Source organism: Pteronotus mesoamericanus, unplaced genomic scaffold (genome assembly GCF_021234165.1).
Source record: "Pteronotus mesoamericanus isolate MK-2021 breed Mesoamerican mustached bat unplaced genomic scaffold, CSHL_Meso_final scaffold_21, whole genome shotgun sequence".
In the NCBI taxonomy this organism is placed as follows: Eukaryota; Metazoa; Chordata; class Mammalia; order Chiroptera; family Mormoopidae; genus Pteronotus; species Pteronotus mesoamericanus.
In genome coordinates, this window is record NW_026555310.1 from 27,083,484 (window position 1) to 27,106,536 (window position 23,053).

Consider the following 23,053-nt stretch of genomic DNA (forward strand, 5'->3'; position numbering starts at 1 on the left):
CCTCAATGTAATAAAGGCCATCTATGAAAAACCTACAGCCAACATCATACTCAATGGGCAGAAACTAAAAGCTTTCCCACTAAGATCGGGAACACGACAAGGATGTCCGCTTTCACCTCTTTTCAACATCATACTGGAAGTCCTAGCCACAGCGGTCAGACAAGAAAAAGAAATAAAATGCATCCAAATAGGAAAGGAGGAAGTGAAACTATCATTGTTTGCAGAAGACATGATAGTGTACATAGAAAACCTCAAAGACTCCACCAAAAAAACTACTCAACCAAATAAGTGAATTTGGCAAAACAGCAGGATACAAAGTCAATATTCAGAAATCAAAGGCATTTTTGTACACCAGCAATGAAACAGAAGAAGAAATCAGAAAAAAAAAAAAAAAACCATTCAATATAGCAAGAAGAAAAATAAAGTACCTAGGAGTAAATTTAACCAAGGAGGTAAAAGACCTGTACGCAGAATACTACACAACATTGAAGAAAAAAATTAAGGAAGACACAAATAAATGGAAGCATATAGCATGCTCATGGATTGGAAGAATTAACATCATCAGAATGTCCATACTACCCAAAGAAATTTATACATTCAACACAATCCCTATTAAGATACCGATGACATATTTCACAGAAATAGAACAGACATTTCAAAAATGTATATGGAACCATAAACGACTCCGAATAGCTGCAGCAATTTTGAGAAGGAAAAACAAAGTAGGAGAGATCACAATACTGGACATCAAACTCTACTACAAAGCCACTATACTCAAAACAATCTGGTACTGGCACGAGAACAGACCCATAGACCAGTGGAACAGAACAGAAAGCCCAGAAATAAGCCCAGGTCTCTATGGGCAACTAATATTTGACAAAGGGGGCAGAAGCATAAAATGGAGCAATAATAGCCTCTTCAACAAATGGTGTTGGGAGAGCTGGACAGCTACATGCAAAAAATTGAAATTGGATCACCAGCTGACACCATACACAAAAATAAACTCAAGATGGATAGAAGACTTAAATATAAGTCGCAACACCATAAAAGTCCTAGAGGAGAACATTGGCAGGAAACTCTCAGATATCCCACGCAGCAATTTTTTCACTGATATGTCTCCTAAAGCAAGGGACATAAAGGAAAGAATAAGCAAGTGGGACCTCATCGAAATAAGAAGCTTCTGCATGGCAAAAGAAAACATCAGCAAAATGAAAAGGGAGCCAACCCTATGGGAAAATATATTTGCTAATGATACATCAGATAGAGGTTTGATCTCCAAGATACATAAAGAACTCACTCGACTCCACTCCAAGAAGACAAATGATCCAATCAGAAAATGGGCAAAGGACCTGGGCAGACGCTTTTCCAAGGAGGAGATACAGAGGGCCCAGAGGCATTTGAAAGGATGCTCAGCATTACTAGCCGTCAGAGAAATGCAGATCAAAACCACAACGAGGTACCACCTCACACCAGTCAGAATGGCCATGTGGAGAAAAGGGAACCGTAGTACACTGTTGGTGGGAATGCAGACGGGTGCAGCCACTGTGGAAAGCAGTGTGGAATTTCCTCAAAAAGCTGAAAATGGAACTGCCTTTTGATCCAGTGATTCCCCTGCTGGGACTATACCCTAAGAATACCAAAACGCCAATATAAAAGAACCTATGCACCCCAATGTTCGTAGCAGCACAATTTACAATAGCCAAGTGTGGAAGCAACCTAAATGCCCATCAGTAGATGACTGGATCAAAAAATTATGGTACATTTACACAACGGAATACTATAAAGCACAAAGAAAATAAGAAGTACTAAACTTCGCGATAGCATGGATGGAACTAGAGAGCATTATGCTAAGCGAAATAAGCCAGGGGGCGAAAGACAAATACCATATGATCTCACCTGTAAGTGGAACCTAACCAACAATACAAAGATGCAAGGAAAATAAGACCAGCAACACTGAAAGGAAAAGAAACCAACAGAGACAAGAGGGAAGGAAGGAGGGGGCAAGTCAAGGAACATATAGCAAGGACTCATGGACAAAACCAAAGGGGAAGGACTGAGGGAGGGAGAGAGAGGTGGGGGCAAGGGAAAGTGGTGGGGGAAAGGCAGAGACAAATTTATTTGGAAAAATAAATAAATAAAATGGGCATTAATATGGTTATTGCATGGATCAAGTTAAATAACATAAAAAGAGAGGTGTTCCGTAAGTTAAATATTCTCCTCATTGCTCTGTTTTCCTCTATGCCTTTTTATATTCACTTGAGATTTGGTTTTCATTTTTTAATTCTAATTTAAAAAACTCATTCTAGAAAGGATACAAATATACCAAACATAAGCAGTCTTCATTAAACATTATATTGGATTGAAAGAAAAAACTAATATCAAAGCATCACTTAGTAGGATTACTTAATATTAAGTACCTTGTGAAGCTCCACTCTCTTCATCATCCATTGTGAGATCAATGACACCACCTGTATCACTGCCTGTGGCCTTTGCACTCTGGAAGACAAAACTTTCTCATTTTGCAAAAGAAACACTGGCAAACATAAAGAAAACATGGTACAATACTGAGGAAATAAATATAATGAATAGCCTGGTTCAATGACTGTATCATTTCCTCTTGTGCTGTTTTGTGCGGTGACATGCTGTGCAGGCTTGTAGCCTAGGAGCAATAGGCTAGACCATACAGCCTAGGTGTGTTAATAGGCTAGACCACCTAGGTTTGTGTAAGCACACTCTGTGATGCAAGAGTTTTTTGGTGAAACATCAAATCACCCAGGCGACTCAGCCTTCTTACAGCCCAATTTGGCACCCTGCAATTCTGACTCTTCAAAATCACCTTTGAAAGGGAAGAGATTTCAGACCATTGATAAGACTCAGGAAAATACAACAGGGCAGCTGATGGCATTTGGGAGAACTGTATTAGGTCCCAAGGTGCCTACTTTGAAGGGAACTGAGGTCTGATTGTCCTATATCCAATGTTTCTTATATCTTTTATCTTCTTCAATAAATGTCTCTATTTTTCATATTATATGGGTACCTTCTGGACAGACGTTGTATATTAATGATGTATTATATGAAATGAGATATATGAATAAAACATGTAGTAGTAATACAGTCTATGTGAAATATGTTAAAAACTTATTTGGAGGACATTAGAGAAAACTTTATTCAAGGACTACAAAAATATTTTACATATTTAACTATTTCTTAACTAGGTATTACTAAACAACAATCATTCCCATACAAGTTATTCTAGACTCCTTCTATTCTCTATTAACTTGAACCTGCTTATTAGTTCACAGTCAAAAAAATTACAGCATAGGTCACTTGTATCTGAGAGTTCCAGTCATTAACCAGTATGTGCTTAAATGTGAAAAAAAATTTTAAAACACTGCAAATGTGCATTTATTTTATTTATATAAAAATACATTTTTATATTTCTAGTTACAATCTAGAAATTATCAAATATAAAAATTTTTTTCAAATAACAAAAACATGGATATTGTTAAAAAATACAATAAAAAATGTAACATTAATTAGAATCTTCAATAGCTGGCTTTTTTGCAAAATGCTTGTTTTACAGTCATTGTAAACAATATCCCTATGCTCAAGGCATACATACTTTTCACACTTGCAAAAATATTTTGATAAGCAACTTGTTTTGGATGCAGAGCACCTAACACATCCTTTTCTTTTTCTGCTTGTCGAGAGAGGAGTATATAGGTTGTTGTTAAGAGTTTCCTTCAATTTGTGTTTGAAATCGATGAAGTTTTAGGTGTAAAGGCTTATGCACACCTACAGAGACTGCTGAACACCTTTTTATTGGCTCTGACACTAACTGCATTACAAGACTCCTAATAAATATTCTGTGCCTTATGTTCACATTGCTGTTCAGCATATGAATAGTCTGAGCATTTATTCCTGCAATATTCAAAATTATGTAGAATATAACCATAGGCCATCTTGTGGTTTTCTTGGCCACATTACATGTACCTATCATTTGGTCCAGAGTGTCAACTCCTAACTTCGTTTGGTGATAATATTCTATTATGTCAGGCTTTTGCGAATCTAAACGTATGGTGTCACTGAAAAGCATGCCTGAAACTAAAATTACGTGTCATCCCCAACCCCGCTTTTTGGGCATATGAGATACCCAAAATCAAATAAGTTGGCTTTTTCAGGCCTTCTTTTAGAAGACAGAAATTCAGGGGGTAGTTTGGGTTTATTCTTACAAACAGGATCTACATTTGACAGTTGCTTCTTCTTCAAGTCGCAGACAAGATTTGTATCACTGAACCAGTTATCTGCTGTAATATTACATTCTGATGAGTATAAGCTTTCTCCAGATCTCTTGATAACATTTGTTGGTTTATCAGTAATCAAGTAAGGACCTTCGGGCTGCTTACTGGTATATATTTCAAGATTTCCCATGTAAAATACTTCTGAGTAGACCATAGCAGTAGTTTTTATACCATATTTACTGGGCTTGGACAGATGTATTTTCTAAACCCGCAGTGGCCTCTAAATCCATCTAATATTTTGCCTGTTGTTACATTCTGTCCCACAGAGTAAGAATTTACAATTTTCTACAAATGCTGAGAAAATGTCTCTCACCACCACTAATGTGTCCACTCGCAGGCATTTTAAGAGGGTAATTTTCCCATCAAACTTGATATAATTATGGATAAATCTAAATCTCCATAAAGATATTAAGTCTAAAAAGTTCAATCCCACTACCATCTAGCCCATAAAGCTTGCAAATTTAGCTAATTACTGTGATGTAAACCATCTAGATATGAGAGGCCTAAAAATGCTTTTAATTCAGTTTTGTCTATTCATTTAGCATCTCTTTCTAGTGAAAACTGGCTCAAGATAGAATCTATGTATTTATTTGTATATAGTATGACTAGATCTAAAATATCATTTGTGATAAAGCACTTCCAAGTTTCAAGTTCCATCTTGACACTTTTTGCATTTGGCCGAACTAATAGAAGATGACACAAAATGTTCTGTGGCTGTATTCTAATTTGAAGTCTTTTTGGATTTTTCCTCCATTTTCATTCTTTATCCTTTCGAAAAATATACTCTTCATGTCTAATTTATGTTCACTTTCTTCATTAGAAATATCTTGCTTGGTATCTGAATCTTCTGAACTAACTTCCACATAATCTTCATCTTCTAAATCATTTTCATTTTTGCATTCTACTCTCTCATTCCCATCAGTGGACTGGAGTAGCATTGGCTGAAGTTCTTCAAAATCTCTTAGGTTATCAAATCAATATATTTTTCCAGCTATTTTTAACAGTAAATGAAAACAAAAAACACAACCCTAACTTCCAAGTTTGCAGAAAAATAAAAAATAAAAACAACTACACCAACACTCACTTTGGAGTTCACTGTCTCTCTCAAATATAATTTACCACTGAATATCACACACCCTTACGAAACATGTGTTATAACCAAATTGATGGCTTAAGCATTATGGCTTAACATTAGTCACAGACAGATGCACAACTAGTCACAACCTTGAACCCATGCACTCACTATATGTAACAATATTTTAGGAAAATAGCTTGTTTGCATCTCTCGAGTAAGCCATGACCTCCATAGGGTTAAAGTATAAAGTGTTCAGAACAACTAAGTAAGATTTGTCATAAGAAAAAAAAAGTTAGTTACAAGTGCTTACTTAAATAATGATATTCTAAATAATAACAGGCTGTTTCATACTATTTTTTATTTGCTAGTAGGGGGCCATACAGCAAACTAATTTCTTAATAAATCTTCAAAAAAACCAAGTGTTACATTAATAGTTATTTAGCACAATGAGAAAAATTTTATTTGTACCAGAAAAGCCAAGCCATGGGTTTATAACTGGCAGCATATATATACTTTCATAATGGTTTCTCATTCTATATTAAAACTTGCTTATTTATTATTCATATCCACAACTCACACTCACTCAAGGCTGAAACTTTTCTGTTTTTGACAAGGCATTACTTCAGCAGGTTAGCTGCCTACTCAATCTGCTTGGTTGTGTTTTTTGTTCTCTGGTATTGAATTCCTCTTCTAAGCCAAATAAAATATCCACTGAGAGCTCAGTGTATTCGGCTGTATTGTCTCTTTCTTGCCTGATATACTCACTTACTGTTTCAGGCGACCCCTTTTTTTAAAGATTTTATTTATTTATTTTTTAGAGAAAGGGAAAGGAACAGAGAAAGAAACATTAATGTGCGAGAGATACATTGATTGGTTGCCTCTCCCATGCCCTCAACTGAGGAACCTGGCCCGCAACCCAGGCATGTATCCTGACTGGGAATCGAACTAATCAAACTAATTTCTTAATAAATCTTAGTAAATCTGTGACCTTTGGGTTTGCAGGCCAGAGCTCAATCCACTGAGCCACACCATCCAGAGGTATTTCAGGTGACTTTTGACTACTACAGGCTTATTTCATCAAACATGGCAATTACATAGTACAATATAAAGTAAAATATTTTAGATTCAAAACTTGTGAAGTGTGGAATAATACATAATATTTTGAGTTTTCTAGATTATAAATTGGGTGCAGTTGGACTTTGTATCATTCTGTTAATTTTCTTAACGTTTAAAAAAAGTATTACAAATTTTATATCAATTTAGTTTCATTAAAAATTTACATTATTACATACACTTCACTTCATGTACCTTTTTACAATGATGAAAATGTTTTAGAATTGTGTTTTCCAATATGATAGTCACCAGCCATGCATGGCTATTGAGCCTTTACATGGAGCGAACTGTGACAGAGGAAGTAAAATTTTAATTAAAATTAAAATTAATTTGAAAAGCTACACTTGACTAGTGGCTATCATTTTAGACAATTTTAGAAGAGCCTTCCTTTCTAAGAAGCACAGCCATAACAGTGTTCATTTTCCTGTTGTGAAAATGTTACTTACCTTATCCAAACAACAAAAATCATTGAGAGAAATAAAGATTCTTATAAATTTTTGATTTTAGATTTATTTTATAAAGTAAAGCTAGCCTTCCAATAAATGTTCAATTAAAGTCACTTAACTGTATTAACATTTTGGACATCACGTTTCCTAAAAAGTACTCCTATACTTTTGATTGGAAATACAGCTAAAATCCACAAGATATCCTCAGAAAAAAATCATAACTTTGATCTTTAATATCATACACAAAACTGCTAAACCTTGTACAAAATTAAATATTTTTGACTTTAGATAACTTATGATTTTTTCAATTATAGTTGACATACAATATTATATTAGTTTCAGGATTATAACCAGTGATTAAACTTTATATAATTTACTAAGTTGTCATCCAGATAAATCTCACCCACCTGAAACCATATATAGTTATTACAATATTGCTGACTATATTCCCTATACTGTACTTTTACATCCCCATGAATGTTCTGTGAATAGCAATTTGTACTTATTCCCTCAAAACCCCTTCCATTCTCTGTGTCTGACTCCTTTTCTGCTTGTCAATTTTGTTTTTCAGTGCAATTGTTGATAGATATGTACTTATTGCCATTTTTATTATTGCATTTTTTCTTCTTAAAGATGACCCTTTAATATTTCACATAATTCTTGTTTGATGGTGATGAACTCCTTTACCTTTTTCTTCTCTGGGAACCTCTTCGTAGTCCTTGAACTCTGATAGTTTTACTGGGTAGAGGAATCTTGATTGTAGGTCCTCGCTTTTCATCATTTTGCATATTTCTTGCCAATCTCCTCTAGCCTGCAAAATTTCTTCTGAGAAATCAGCTGACAGTCTTATGGGGCTCCCTTGTAGGTAACTAACTGTTCTTCTCTTGCTGCTTTTAAGATTCTCTCTTTGTATTTAACCTTGGTGTGGACTTCTTTAGGTTCATCTTGTTTGGTACTCTCTGAGCTTCCTGGACATGCATATCTATTTCCTTTGACAGGTTAGAGAATTTTTTTAATCACTGATTTTTTTACACAGGTTCCCAATTCCTTGCTTTCTCTCTTCTCCTTCTGGCAACCCCATGATGTGAAGGTTGGTACACTTAAAGTTGTCCAGGGTCTCCTTATACTATCCTCACTTTTTCTGGATTATTTTTCTTCTTCTTTTGCTGTTCTGCCTGTTTTCTGCGTCCCTATCTTCCAAATCACTAAGTTGATCCTCCGCTTCATCTACTCCACTGTGATTCCCTGTAATGTACCTTCATTTCAGTTCCTGTATTCTTCATTTCTGACTGGTTCTTTTTTATGTTTCCTACCTCTCTGTTGACATTCTACCTCTTTGTTGAAATTCCAAGTTCATCTAGCATACTTATTACCAGTGTTTTGAACTCTGCATCAAGTAGACTGCATGTCTCCATTTCGTTTATTTCTTTTTCTGGAGTTTTGTTCTGTTCTTTCATGTGATTAGGTAGTGCTTCAACATGATCTGAAGCTGTCTACAAGATATGCTGACTCTGGTACTTCCTGGGAGGTGGAGACCAAGGTCAGCCACTGCTTGTGTTCTGCCTGGGCCCACCGACATGAGCTACAAAGCAGTCTGCAGAAGACTGCTACTTACGCAGGGCTTGGAGGTGCTCAAGAAAGGCCAAGCTGCAAACCAATGCTGACAGCTCCTAGAGTTGGGCCTGGGGCCACTTAGCAAGAGGTACTGGGCATGCTGGGGCCAGATGCTGCTTATCTGAGAGTTTTTAGGAAAAGTCTGATGCATGAGTTAAGACACAGGCAGTTCGTATAAAAAAGCCACCAGACACCGCCTGGGCTGGCCCACAATTTGGGTGGGGTAGGGTTTTAGGTAATCACCAGGGCAGGGCAAAAAGTGATAGGTTCATGGAGACTCAGATATTGTGTCCACCTGCTGGCTCTGTAGGGAAAGAGCTCAGAAAAGAAACAATGGCCTCTGCCAGCATTTTTGTCTGGAATAAAGCCGTCCCACAGCTCTTGCCATGATGCCAGAGAATTCATTTCATCCTGTATATCACTGGTGCCTTTTGTGCTGTTCCCCAAGTCCTGAGCTTAAAGTGAGTTAGTCCAAGTAAGTCCATGTGCAGACCCTTTAAGAGGAACACCTGGGACTCAGGAAGCCCTCTGCTTCACTCAGCCACAATCCCTACTGGTTTTTATAGCCCGGAGTTATTTGATTTCTCTACCTGGTCCTGGAACCCTGGGCTGGGGGGCCTGGTGTGGGGCTAAAACCTCTCACTCCTCAGAAGGAACCGCTAGAGCCAAGGTAGCTCTCCAAATTGTTTTATGTGCATGTGAAATCAGCTTGTTACACATCTCCACCTTTCCTAACAGTCTCACGTGGTTCGGAATGATGGTTGTTCTTTAGTTTAGTTGCAATTCTGAAGTGGTTGCAAAAGAAAGCAAGTACTACATTTACCTATGTTGCCATCTTGACCGAAAGCTGAGACTAATATTTCCAATAGCTTTAATTTGATCTATAAACCATGAGTATACCCAGCTTCGGTCAAAAATCCTTCATTTTAGAGCAAAAGTCATAACAAGATCATTATGTCTTTCGTTTAAAATTCATGTCATTTATTCAGGCCTGATTTATTCAAGACTTTTTGTTTTTCTAGGAAAAATATGATTTTCTTGAAATGATTAAGAGGAAGGGCAGAAAATAAAACTATCAACCTAATGACTTTTCTATAAGTTTTTATACCTAAAGCAATACAGTGAAAGAAGAAGACCATTGTTAACATAGGAAAAAAGCAGTTGCTCTGTTCCTGGACAATTAAGATTTAACACAAAAAAGTACCAAAACTGGCAAAATACTAATAAGCTATTAGAAACACCAAGACTGTCTTTCTAATAGCTATTTCTGATCAGGTGCCTAACATGTACTGGGAGTGTGTGTGTCAGGGGTCGGGGGGTGGAGGGGAGGAGGGAGGGCCGAGACAAGTGAGACCTTCCAAAAAAATGAGGCAGAATGAAACTACATATGAAGACTGAATCTTTACATTATATGAAGGCAAATGCCTGGACTGTCAATTACATAAGCCAAACAGTTAACATAATAAACTAATATTATGTCTAAGAGAATCACTAAGCAAAGAAAACTCAATTTTTATCAAATATTACAGAGAAGCTGTTTGAAAATCTTTGAAGAGTTGCAAATAACACACTTAGAAAAATTTTCATTGTATAAAGAAGATTGATGGAAATCCATTCTCTAGTTGGCTGTAATAATTTTAATTTGAAGCATAAGAAAAAGCTTACCTGTGATGTGCTATCAGCAGCTTTCTTATTAACAGAAGCATCTATTGGTTTGTTTGTCTGGTTTTCTGAAGGATCAAAAGAAAAAAGTTAGCCATTTTTAAAAACACCTAAAAATGTGAAAGGTTGGATTGCTTTATATACAACAATGTAATTTTCTTCAATTTTTTTTTGGTATGTCAACATGTCACCTACGTAAATGGACTCTCTTATAGAACACTGCCACAACGTTTAGAAGGGTAAATTCACAACAAATAAAAAAGTCACATACCCACTGACCCAGAATTTTAACTCTTATCCTAAGAAATAGCTTAAAAGAAATAATTTAGATGGGCTTACTTAAATGTTCTAACATGAATAAATGGTTAAGTACCATTCTTCCATACTATATAACTTTGGAAAAAAATTGAATGACATAGCAAAAATGTGATAAGTTTATTAGAAAAATAGTTAAAAACATAGTGATTCTGAGAAAATATGCATGGATAATCTTTTCATTTACAGATGATTTTTTTAATACATTTTTCAATTAAGTTGTATTGAGTCTGTGGTGTACACACACACACACACACACACACACTACTTCCATAACAGCACAGAAAGCAAACCAGTATTGTTCTGCCTCAATATCGAAAGAGATGGTAGTGAATTTTATCAAATGTCTTTAAAATATACTGAGGTAATTATTTAGCATTTCTTCTTTGATGATATGGTGAATCACACTAACAGAAGTTTTCTGATGTTAAAACATCCATTCTTGCTTTTTGTAGATAAACTTCCTAGGAAAAATATGGCATTCCTTTCATTTCTAAATCTTTATAACACATATAAAGTAAACTATGTTTTAAAAAAACAGGAGATAAAACTATGTATTTTCATATATACATATAAAAACCTGTTTAAAAAAACCCACCAGAATAAACACCTACCTGTTAGAAGAGGTTTTACAACGCTAGGGAAGGAAAACAAACAAACAAACAAACAAACAAAAAAGCCCTTACAATTTCTCCTTACACTATCTAAATTATCTTAGTTCTTACTGTATTCCATTATACACAATGGAATATTACTCAGCCATTAAAAAAGAACATAACCTTATCATTTGCAACAACATGGGTGGACCTAGAGGCTATTATGTTAAGTGAAGTAAGTCAGACAGAGAAAGACAAATACCATATGATTTTACTTACATGTGGAATCTAAAGAACAAAAACAAACTTACAGATAAAGAAAACAAACTAATGGTGGCCATATAGAAGGAGGTTTAGGAGGCTGGGTGAAAAAGGGGATTAAGAAATACAAATTAGTAGGTACAAAACAGTCATAGGGATGTAAAGTATAGCATAGGGAATACAGTCAATAATATTGTAATAAATATGCATGGTGCCAACTGGGTACTAGACTTACCCAGGGAACAGAATCATAAATTACATAAAATGTCTAACCACCACTACGCTGTACCTGAAACCAATATAAAATACTGAATAGCAACTATAATTGGAAAAAAAATGCATACAAAATGTATGCTTATAAGAATAAGGAGGAGTTTAATAGATTTTGAATACAGATACAATCAAGAGCTCCTTCTTGCAATATTTGGAAGTATAAACATAATCATATAAGATGACAGAGAGGAAAATACACAACAGAGAAAACAAAAATCAATCAAACATCTTATAGTAAATTCAGAGGGCAGAACTTATTTTTAAAATGTTCAAATTTGGAAGATGTGAGTGGTGAGTATGCGAAGGATTTTTCCAAATGGGTAGGAAATATATCTGATTTTTAAAATTTTCCTCTTATGAGCATATAATACATCAATTAGATACTTTAAAATACATGTGTTCTATTTGGATATTCTTGGCAAACGTATTACAAAAGTAATTCATACTACTGCTACAAAGCCCAAATAAAAATTTCACACGGATTAATAAAATTCCTAAAAGAGAAATACAAATGTTAGCTTCTCACTCAAACGCTCTCAAACACCATTTTAACATCATTTCTTATGTAACTAAAATAATCTCCAGGATACTCTATTTATTTCCACAAACACAAACTCAAAAGTTCAATTATCTATATAGGTCATTAACATGTTTTCATTTCTATTATTAAACCCTTACAGTGACTTACCAATTCTTGGCGTAGTAGTGCTGCTCTGTTCTGCAGGAGATGAAGTACTAAAAGCAGAAATTGGAATTTTCATCTGTATAGGACCTCTATTATTTGATGGACTGTAGAGTCCTGATGGGCCTACTGTGGGTAAAGAAGTCCTTGTGGCTTGTACAATAGAGTGTGCTGTTGGAACAGCCTGTACAGCAAGTGTTGTTCCTAAAGGTGCAGCACTGGCAGGTGAGTTCCTCTGAATAGTAGAACTGGGCACAGAAGGAACGTTGTTTGCTTTAGTGGGGTTTGGCAAGGATGGCAAGGATGGCAAGGATACTGGATTTTTGGTAAGACCACTCACTGCAGGTGGGCTCTGTACAGAAATGAATTCAACGTTGCCAGACGGTTGATTAGTCACTAAAGTCCCCGGATGGCTCTGCAAAAGCTGAGGCTGAGAGGATACTGCAACAGGTACATGCAAAATCACAGGTAAAGACTGTAAAGAGATTGTAGGTTGGGGATTTCCACTAGGCACCTGAGTAGTAGCCACTACTGTAGCTGTATTGGGTGCAGGAAGAATTGATGTTGCTGTCAGAGAACCCGAAGTCACTGGAGTCTGCAATTTAGGCTGACTACTGACAACTGCTGGAGGAGTGACAAGATTGGTTGAAGACACTATAGAAAGAAAAAAAGACGTCTCAGTTTAAATGGCTATTTATCAGCTAGGATATATTTATCTCTATCACCTAGGATAATATAGTAAAATATAAACTTAAGGCATCACAGTAGATACAGTGAGGTCCTTCATAATGAACTTTTTTTCAGATTTAAATTCTTGAACTACATAGACTAAAATCTGTAGAACAGTTTCTGCAAACTACTAAAACCACTTTAGAGTAACTAGAAAAATAACTAGAAACAACTGAAAACTTGGTAAAACTGTACAGATATTTTTGAAACTACACTAAAAACATTACAAGTGCTTTAAGGCAATAGCAATATATAAACTCAAACAGAAAACCTAGTAAGCATCATCGCTATCAATGAATAATATGTAAACATGGTCATGTATTTTATCATTTGGACCATGTAAAACCTGACCTGTGGACCAAGTTGTACTGAATTGCCTGGGAGAGGAACTAAAGAGAGAAGGCTGCCTGTATTTGTACTCTATTGACATTATGTGATATGGAAGACAGCAGAGTGAAGATGGGAGATAAACTAAGAAGGGTGCTAATCCCCAAAACCAGACAAAAGCAAAATGATGGTCACTGGAGTGTTATAATAATTTTGGTTCAACTATTTGTATATATTCTCATTTGAACAGGTTTGAAACAGATGGCCAAGTTTGTTTCTTACTGACTTTTAATCTTTCTTCCAAAATCACAGGCACACAAGGTATGATATAGTGGGATCTTGGGGGCAACTGAAACTCTTTTAGGAGCTTGCAATGTCAGAACTATTTTGATAATAATAAAAAAACATCATTTTACTTTTTTGCCATGTAGATATTTACATTGATGGAACAAAAGAAATGGTGAGTAAAACTTCTGATGCTACAGTACAAAAATCAAGGTAGTGGCACCAAACTATCACAATATTGTTTACCATCACATGTTCATAGTAAAAAGCAAACAAAATTAGTTTCACTTAAGAATGTCCATGATGAAATAATAAATACTACTTTTACTAAATCTCAACCATTGAGTAGAGGTCTTCTTAATATTTTGTGTAAAGAAATAAGAAGTACACATAAAGCATTACTGTTGCATGCCAAAGTGGAATAACTGGCTCAAGGAAAAGCACTTGTACAACTATCACTGAGTTGTAGGCTGAGCTAACAACTATTTACATGGAAGTCCTTTTTACTCAAAAGGATGATGTATAGATATACTGTGGTTAGTCACACCTGGATATGTGACAAATCATTTCTTGAAAATAGATCAAGTAAGGCAGTCACTTCAAAGAGAACCACCCAGACTTCTGGTCAAAATGGCAGCACAGGCAGACACGGCTCACCTCTTCACACAAGCACATCAAAATTACAGCTAAAATACGTAACACCGTAACTCAGAACCGTCAGAAATCAAGTTGAATGGAAGTCTGACAACTACGAAATTAAAGAAACCACATCCATCCAGATTGGTGCAGATACCAAACAGGCTAGTCCCTCAACCACATGTAGTAGATAAAATTTGGGAAGGAGATCTCAGGAGTGAAAAATCCCAGACTCACAACAGGCCTCCAGCCCAGGGTTCCAGTGCCAGGAAGCCAAGTCCCCCCACAACTTCTGACTGCAAAAACCAGTGGCGATTGTATTGGTGGAAGGAACTTCTGGAGCCCCAAGCAGTTCCTCTTGAAGGACCCATACACAGACCCACCTACTCAGCCTCACTCCATCTCAGCTCCAGCACCAGGGTAGCAGCTTGAAAGGCAATAGTGGCATAAAGGGAGGAACTGAAGTGCCTGGCATCAAGGCAAGCAGAGGCCATTGTCCCTTTTCTAAACCATTCCTCCACAGAGCCAGCAAGCTGGTGATATATCTGATACTCCATCAACCTAGCTAACACTGTTTGACCCACCTTGGAGATCCCCAGAGTCTCCTTCCCACCCAACTAACTGGCCCACCCAAGCTGCCTTTCTGTATGAATGGCTGGTCTTGGCTCATGCTTCACAACTTCCTAAATCCTCTCAAACAAGCACCAGCTGGCTTCAGTGAGCCCCAGGCCCAACACTAACAGCAGTCAGCCTAGATTCACAGCTTGGCTTCCTGAGGGAATCTCTTAAGCCAAGCACAAGAAGCAGCCATCTTAGATTGCTTTATAGCTCATGCAGGGTGGCCCTAGACAAAACATAGGTGGGGGCTGACCTTGGCCTGTACCACCCAGGAAACTCCAGAGCCAGCACAGCCAAAGGACAAATACAGACCACACTGGAGCACCACCATGCTGTCCCCGCACAGGTGATCCTCCTCAGAGGGTGGAGGTTGGTGGTAAGTGGTCACAACCAATCCTTGCAACTGACTGGCCTGGGTAGATCCCTCTCATTTATCTGCCAACAGCAACCACACTCAACTACAAAAAAAGGTTATACTCAGCCCACACGAAGGGCACACTTCGAATACCCAGCTTGGGTGACAGGAGAGGCTGTGCCACTGGACGCTAAAGGACACCTACTACATTAGGCCACACTACCAAGGTATGGAGTCAAAATAGCTCTTCCTAATACACACAAATAAACACAGGGAGGCTGCCAAAATAAGGACACAAAGAAACACAGCCCAAATGAAAGAACAGAACAAAACTTCAGACAAAGAGCTAAATGAAATGGAGGTAAGTGATCTATCAGATACAGAGTTCAAAACACTGGTTATAAGGATGTTCAAGGAACTTAGTGAGGACCTCAGAAGAATAAAAACGATCCAGTCAGAAAGAAAGGATACACTAGTTGAAATAAAGAAAAATTTACATGGAAACAACAGTAGAATGGATGAAGCCGAGAATCGAATCAATATTTGGAACACAAGGAAGCAAAAAACAACCAATCAGAACAATGAAAAGAAAAAAGAATACAAAAAAAATGAGGATAGTATAAGCAGCCTCTGGAACAATTTCAAGCATACCAACATTCCTATTACAGAGATGCCAGGAGGAGAAGAGCAAGAGCAATAAATTGGAAATCTATTCAAAAACTAATGAAAGAAAACTTCCCTAATTTGGTGAAGAAACAGACATGCAAGTCCAGGAAGCACAGAGTGTCCCAAACAAGATGGATGCAAAGAGGTCCACTCTAAGACACATCATAATTAAAATGCCAAAAGTTAAAGAAAAAGAGAGAATCTTAAAATCAGTAAGAGAAAAGAAGTTAGTTACCTACAAGGGAGGTCCCGTAGGACTGTCAGCTGATTTCTCAAAAGACTCTTTGCAGGCTGAAGGGATTGGCAAGAAATATTCAAAGTCATGAAAAGCAGGGACCTACAGCCACAACTGATCTACCCATCAAAGATATCATTTAGAATCAAAGGGCAGATAATGAGTTTCCAAGACAAGAAAAAACTAAAGGAGTTCATCATCACCAAACCATTATTTTAAGAAATGTTAAACGGACTTATTTGAGAAAACAATCAAAACTATGAACAATAAAATGGCAAAAAATACATATCTATCAACAATTCAATCTAAAAAACAAACTAAGCAAACAAGAAGAACAGCAACAGAATCATGGATATAGAGAGCGTTTTTGATGGTTGCCAGACAGGAGGTGGGTGTGTGGGAACAGGTGAAAAAGTGAGGGGATTAAGAATTATGGATAGGTAGTTACAGAATAGCCATAGGGGCATAAATTACAGTATAGGAAATAGAGTAGCCAAAGAACTTATCCACATGGCCCATGAACATGAATAATGGTGGGTGGGGGGGGGAATGCCTGAGGGAGTGGGAGGTGCTGCATGGAGGGTGGCCAAGAGAGAAAAATTAGCATAATCAATAAAATATAATTTTAAAAAAAGAGACCAACAGTATTTATTGACAATAATAAAATATGAGTCTTAAAAATAAAAATTAGAACTTTGTAAAAACTTGTAACTGTCACTAAGAGCATGGTAGCTTCCCAAACCTTTAAAGACTTTTCTGAGAAGAATCAACAGTGAAATAAATTAATGTAGTTTTTAAAAATTATAATAAGGTGTAACAACATTTGGAAGATTTAGGTAAGCCAATGTGTATTTTCAAAATGATCAGTGAATAGTATTAGTAAAAGATCCATCCAAGTACAAGACAGATAAATGAATTTTAATTAAAAAATTAGAAAAGTTCACTATCATGGTTTCAGAATCCACTTTGCAACCAACCTTTAGTAACAACTTGACTTTCAAAGAAAATATCCACAGTTCTCTAAAAGGTCTTGCCCTTTGCCAACTACATATTTGTATGAGGCTGAATTTTTTTCAAATACTTCAATCAAAACAAAAGGAACAGACTGAATGCAAATATAGATTATGAGAACCCAGCTTTCATAGGCCATCTCAATGTTTTTAAGTGAGACATAAAAGGAATTTATCAAAATGTAAGACAATCACATGTTTTTACCATAGTTTTTAAGCTTAGAAAAGTTATTTTTCATTAAAAATGTTACTTGTTACATAATATGGGTTTATTATTTTTAAATGAATAAGCCAACATTTAAAATTATTTTAATTCCACTATGGTAAATATCAATTAACATAACCCACATAAACAAAAACTTTGGGATTCTTGATAATTTTTTAAGATTACACAGGGATATGGTGACTAGAAAGTTTGAGAACCACTATAGTGGAGATTTCACTTTCTGTCTTTCCATGCATATATGTAATCCTAATGTTTAAATAAAATTTTACACTTAGCAGTTAATTTCAAATCAATATGCCCAGTTTCTTAAAAAACTCATCCTCAAAAGAATATGAAAAGAAAACCAAAGACTTCAATTACAAGGAAGGTGTATTTCAGAGTTAAAGAATGTTATTACCTGTATTTACGGGGGTCTGAAAGGATGGTGGTGTGCTCTCACTTACATTTCTTTTAGACTCCAGCAACTGTCTCACTGTACCTGTGTTTCTATGAAATATATGTACACACAAATAGTCAGTCATGTATATGCCATTCTGAAGAACATCAATTTATATATAAATAACGCAGTGACTCATAGGAAAAAAGAGAGGCAGACTTGGGTACTACAACACTAAACTGCATGTTAATACACCAAGGGAAAGCTAACACACAGACCTCAGAATGGTAGGGGTGGAGGGTGGGGGAGTCCGTGGCATTAGGGAAGAGTTTCCCTTTTAAATTCTAATGTCCTCAGTACTTTTACCTGAAAAGCAATGTAGGTCCTAATATTTGCAGATATTTGTTTTTATAACCCCTGACCAAAGCATTTCTCAATTACTCGAGAGACTATTATTTAGTACAAGTGATTAAAGAAATCTGCATGTACCAAAGGCAGCTTTACAATAAATTAGTAAAACCAATATTCACAAATGGACAATTACAACTACAACAAAGCAAAAAAGAAGGAAATGTACTTAATCTAGTATACCAAGTACTTATCTCTACACAAATAAAAATATATGCATCCCTATTTTCACTGCAGCATTATTTAGAATAACCAAGATACTGGAAACAACCTAAGTGTTCATCTATGGATGATCAATGGGTAAACTTTTATACACATACACAGAGGAGTATTATTTAGCTTTAAAAAAAAAAAAAGATTTTCTTATATGAACCAACATGGATGGACCTTGAGGGCATTCTGCTAAGTGAAATTAGATAAAGACATATGCCACATGATTTCTCTTTCATGTGAAATCTTAGAAAAACCAATTTTTTAAACTCATATGGAAAACAGTTTAGCAGTTGCCAAAGGTAGAGGTTGGCAAGTGAAAGAAATGGGTGAATTATTTTGTTTTTAGTTTAACAAAATTAATTTTTTTTTTTAAAAAGGCAGAAAAAGAGGGAAAATAAAAAATAAAGTCTTGACAGACTTTTTGTTATTCTTACCTGTAGGGGACATTATTATTACTGTTGACATCACCTACAGACTTTCCTGGTGATACAGGTACAGGTGGGTTTGGTGGACTCTAAGGGAGAAAAATACCAAGGTAAAATAAAACCCAATATAGAACAAATCTTAGTAAAACTAGGACCAGAAATGCTTTATCAATATACTATCTGTTACTTCTATAATATAGTGAAAAATATTAATAGTCAAAACAATTTGAATATTGGAATTGCTGCTTGTTTTGTTAGCCATTGAAACAACTGCTTATCATATAAAAGATAAATTTAATAATTCTTATACCTCAGTTTTTGAGATAAGTAAATTTAAAATAAAGAATATGAAAATGGTTTACATGCTATAAGGGTTCCATAAACATTAACAATAAACATATAAATAAAAAACCAGACATTCATTCAATACCTAGTGAATGTCTACATATACTATCCTAGGCATATCAAGCACTGGATTACCATCAGAACCTCAACAACATTCATATTTATTCTTCTTCAGAAGCAACAGATTATCAATTAAGTAGCATCTTAGGTCACAAATTAAAATTATTTTTTACAACTTGTGTTTAAAAAATGACTACTTGCCACTGTGTAACATAATTTTATAAAAATCTGTCTCAGTTCTAAATTTAAATATCAACTAATTTCAGCCTTTCCTCCCAAAACAGGGAATACAGAAATGAAACTGTAGTATCTACATATTAATTACCATTATTCGGGTCTCCATCAGTAATGACGCTATCATCATTTATTTCTTAAATTAGGAAAAACAAAAGAACTCTTCTCAAGACTTATTTAAGTGTAATAACACATGTTGAACCAAAGGTTTAAGTGCTTAGGATCACATCAAGCAGGTACCACTAATCATTCTGTTTTTCTCAACAGCAAATACATCCTGCTGCTTTTTATAAAAATAGTATTTTAATCAACCAGTATAGCGCTATACTAGTTATGTGTATGAATAGATAAAAGACAGAATTAAAATAAACTGCTCTAAAGGCTTTTAAAATATGACAATGGACACAAAGACATTTTAAACAAATAGAAAAGCAAATTGAAGTAACAGTATAGTGTCAATAAAAAAACTTTCTAAAAAAAGTTTTGGGGGAAAGGACAGTATCTTCAAATAGGCCTTTTGGTAATTAGTGCACTCAAAATAGTCATGATGAAGATAAAGAACATTTCAGGAAGAAAAACAGAAAAAGGGGAAGTAATAGCATAATTACTTCTATTATGTAGTAAACCAGTAACTACAACAGTCTAGAACATAGTATGGAGTCATTAGACTGAGGGCCTTAAACACTGCATTTTGGCAACATCAGCAAAAATGGCAAACTAGGAAGCCCCATACCCTTCATCCCTCAACAGAGACCATGACTTAACAATATATAGTCCAAATTTCCTTTGCGAGAATTCCAGAAATAACAGAGGTTACAGCACTCTAAGCAAAAGCAAGGCCAACAAGAGGTATATACTATAGTGGGTAGAAAGGTTTGTTGCATTTCCCTGCCATAATCAACCTCCTTCTGACACAATGTGACAAAATCAAGAGAAAATTCCCCACTTGTAGATTTTACTTCAGGAAAGACAGAGTGGAAGCTGCATATAGCATTCTGCCTTTTCAGGAAACCACCCAAGGTACTGGTTTCTGTCTCACCTGACCTGTAGGAAGTGGCACACATGGAATGTCTGGGGTCTGGATGAGAACAAAGACGGTTTGTTTGTTTTTCCCCCAGCTTGATACAGCAACAGGATAATTATAGTATCCAGCAGACACAGCAGGGGGACTTCCAAAACCATGGTTTACAAAACCAGTGATGCTATCTGGAAGGCAGATACAAGGGGGAGCTCCTGAGTAGAAACAGACAAACCTGTTCAGATAGGGTATTTATTTACATGTACAAGCTCAGAGATGATACCATCTCTAGAAAAGGTTTGAAAGGCCCCAGATCATACATCTGGGCTGATTAGTGAAGGTTCTCCTCTGTATGAAGATATTTTGAAAAGACAAGGAGGAGTGGATGGTTTTTCAAACATCCAAATGTCAGCAAAAGAGCACTAGACACACAAAGAAACAGAAAAATATGGCTCAAAGAAATAAATCTCCAGGAACTGATCCTAAAGAAACTAAGATCTATGAACTACCTAACAAAGAATTTTTTAAAAACGATAGTAAGATGTCTCAATGAGATAAAAGAGAACATAGAAAACTAAATAAAATTAGGGAGATGATGCATGAAGGAAATAAGAACATTAACAGAGACAAAAACTTTAAAAAGGAACAAACTGAAATCCTGAAGGTAAAGGATATAATAAGTGAATTGAAAAAATTCACTACAGCAGCAGTACCCAACCTCTTCAGCACCAGGGACCAGTTTCAAGGAAGACAATTTTTCCACAGACTTGGGGGGGGGGGCGCGGGGAGGGGGCGGGTTGGGATGATTCAAGTGCATTAGATTCAAGCTCAACTTCTGCTATGCAGCCCAGTTCCTAACAAGCCATGGACTAGTAAGGGTTGAGGACCGCTGCTCTAGAGGGGACTTAACAGAATAAAGAATCACTGAACCTGAAGAAATATCATTTAAAATGAAGTTATAGGAGCAAAAAGGAAAAAAATTTAAAGAAAGCCTAGGGAATTTATGAGACACCACTGAATGAATCAATACATGAATATGGGAACCCAAGATTAGAAAAAGAGAAAAACAGCAGAAAGTCACTTGAATAATGGCCAAGAACTTCCCAAATTTGAGGAATTGATATACCAACTTAAAAAGCTCAAAAAACTCCAACTACATTAACACTAAGAGACTTACACTGAGAAACATATTCAAGCTTGTCAAAGTCACAGATACAGAGTTCAAAAGTAGCAATAGAAAAGTGACACATCACATTCAAAATAGCTCCCATAAGACTACCAGTGGTTTTTCTCAGCAGAAATATAGCAGGACACAAAAGTAATGATATAGTCAAAGTACCAAAAGAGAAAAACTCACAGGCAAGAATAAAACTTTCATTCAAAGATGAAGGTGAAATTAAGACTTTCCCAGATACAGAAAATTGAGGAAGCTTATCACCGTAAGATCTGCCATATAAAAGATGCTAAAAGGAAACATTCAAGAGAAAAAAAAGACACAAGACAGTAGCTTGAAAGCATATATAAAATTCTCTGGTAAAGGTAAATACATAAATAAATAAAGAACCCTGCATTACTGTAAAGCTGGTGCATAAATCATGTTTAATTCTGGATAGGATTTAAACATTAAAATAACAAAGTCTAGGTTAAGTGATATATAATATAATGCATTGCATCCATAATAAAACGGTGAGGTAAAGATGTAAAGATTGAGTCCTTAGATGTGATTGAGCTAGTTACCAGTTGAAAACAGTTTATGTAATACCCATGGTAACCTCAGAGAGAATACTTATAAAAGATACATAAAAGGGAATTAAAAAATAAAGATTGTCACTACAAAAAAAGAAATCAAAGAAACACAGGAAGTAAGCAAGAAAGGAAAAGACAAAACAGCTCTAAGACAAATAGAAAACAATTAACAAAATGGCAATAATAAGACATCCCCTATGACATTACTTTAAAATCAAATGGATTAAATATTAGCTTAATGGATTACAAAAAAGACACAAGATCCTGCTATATGCTGTCAACAACTAACACACTTCAGATACAAAGACACACACAGGCTGAAAGTACAAGAATGAAAAAAATTTCATTCAAATGGTAATCAAAAGAGAATAGAAGTGACCATATTTATATAAAACAAACAGTATTTTAAGAAAAAATTGTCACAAGAGACAAAGAAGGGTGTTATATAATGATAAAACAAGATGGAACATTTATAAATATGTATGTACAAAACATAAAGGTTCCCCCAAATGTGCGAGTAAAAATTGACAGAATTGAAGGGGAAATAGGTAGCAACACAATAGTAACAGTGTTTAATAATACATCATTCTATAGGAGGGAAAGATGATCCAGACAGAAAATCAATAAGGAAACAGCAAAACTGAACAATACTACAGACCAAATGGACGAAACAGACAAATGCATTTATTTTCACCCAAAGAACAATACATATTTTTCTCACGCACACATGTAACATTATCCAGGATACACCATACATATTAGATCACAAAAAGAGTCTTAGACAAAACTAAAAAGATGAGATT

At 35.7% G+C, this 23,053-nt stretch overlaps 1 protein-coding gene across 1 annotated transcript in view; it reads right to left on the reverse strand.

The window, feature by feature from the left end:
- ATF7IP (activating transcription factor 7 interacting protein) overlaps positions 1 to 23,053 on the reverse strand; it is a 107,921-nt gene that overhangs the window by 17,663 nt on the left and 67,205 nt on the right. Inside the window, exons 7-11 of the mRNA XM_054591403.1 lie at positions 18,857 to 18,936; positions 17,823 to 17,911; positions 12,345 to 12,992; positions 10,215 to 10,279; positions 2,418 to 2,496 (exon numbers count right to left, since the gene is read on the reverse strand). Coding sequence (XP_054447378.1) covers positions 2,418 to 2,496; positions 10,215 to 10,279; positions 12,345 to 12,992; positions 17,823 to 17,911; positions 18,857 to 18,936 — 961 coding nt within the window. The remainder of the gene's footprint in view (positions 1 to 2,417; positions 2,497 to 10,214; positions 10,280 to 12,344; positions 12,993 to 17,822; positions 17,912 to 18,856; positions 18,937 to 23,053) is intronic.